The sequence below is a fragment of the Phalaenopsis equestris genome, unplaced genomic scaffold (assembly GCF_001263595.1).
Source record: "Phalaenopsis equestris unplaced genomic scaffold, ASM126359v1 Scaffold220691, whole genome shotgun sequence".
NCBI classification, from domain to species: domain Eukaryota; kingdom Viridiplantae; phylum Streptophyta; class Magnoliopsida; order Asparagales; family Orchidaceae; genus Phalaenopsis; species Phalaenopsis equestris.
This window is the reverse complement of record NW_018238954.1, coordinates 1,286-2,417: the sequence shown is the minus strand read 5'-3', so window position 1 is coordinate 2,417 and position 1,132 is coordinate 1,286. Positions and strand designations below refer to the sequence as shown.

General features: G+C 40.7%; 1 protein-coding gene across 1 annotated transcript in view; it reads left to right on the top strand.

The window, feature by feature from the left end:
* Nucleotides 1-758: 758 nt before the first annotated feature.
* Nucleotides 759-1,132, top strand: part of LOC110037541 (4-coumarate--CoA ligase-like 7) — a gene marked incomplete at its 3' end in the record, with an annotated part of 1,331 nt that continues 957 nt past the window's right edge. Inside the window, exon 1 of the mRNA XM_020742211.1 lies at nt 759-1,115. Within this exon, the coding sequence (XP_020597870.1) occupies nt 882-1,115 (234 nt within the window). The remainder of the gene's footprint in view (nt 1,116-1,132) is intronic.

Here is a 1,132-nt window from a genome sequence, read left to right as displayed (position 1 = left end):
CATGTCTATGGCTTGCCCTCTAATGGCTGATTACAACTTCATGACTCTGATTGCCTGCGGGTTCCCTGACCTTTGCTGTTGTTGTTTCGATTATTGCCTCGTTGAAGTTTCTTTTTTTTTTTTTTGTTATCTCTACAACAACGTTACAAATTTACAGGGATACATAGTTTTCTTCAAGTTATAGAGGCGTTTTCTGCGGACTTTGTTTTCAGACATTGGTGCCGTCTCAATTTTTTGGAGCAGCTTGTGTTTATTGGAGAAGCTCTCGGTTTTTTATTATTTTGGGCTCTCAACGTTGTAGTTTCCTTTTTCCTAAGCCTTTCTTTTTTGGGTATACGACCTTCTTTGGTATTTATTTTGTTTTGATATTTTTTTTGTACTATTGAGAGATTTTGTAATGTGGTAGAGAAACCCCCTTATGAGTGCGTATTGTATTATGTCTTTTTAGATTCCAGAAATCCTCTCCCAACACTATGTACTTAACTTTTGTGATTAACATGCAGAGACCCGAATAATGCTCCTTTCCCCCCTCTCTCTCTCTCTCTCTCTCTCTCTCTCTCTATATATATATAAAGCATGCAAAAGCATGCAAAAAATTGATTATACTTTTTATAAGTCCAAATAATAGTATTTTTTATTGACGAACGCTTTAGGTGACGTATAAATTAAAATTTAGATGGTAGATATGTAAATACATAAAATTTGGGCGACACGAACGTAAGTATATACGATTCTTATATTTTCACGTTGGTCATAAATTAAAATTAAAAGTTCTAGGGAACTGATGAAATAATACATGAGAATGGGGGCTAGGTATGTAGATCTCTAAATATAAATAATAATCCACCCTGCACTCCCATCAAGCTGCTCAATATAATACAATGCATGTGCCATCCGAGTCCTCCCTCCCCTTCCCTTCGCGTCCGCCAATGTCTTCCATCGATCCCCACAGCGGCTTCTGTTCTGAAACAAAAACCTTCCACAGCCTCCGCCCTCCTATCCCCCTCCCTCCACCTTCCTCTCCTCTCTCCTTCCCGTCCTACGCCCTCTCCCTCCTCCCCTCCCCACTCCCCTCCACCCCCGCACTAATCGACGCCACCACCTCCTCCTCCCTCTCCTTCCCACCCTTCTT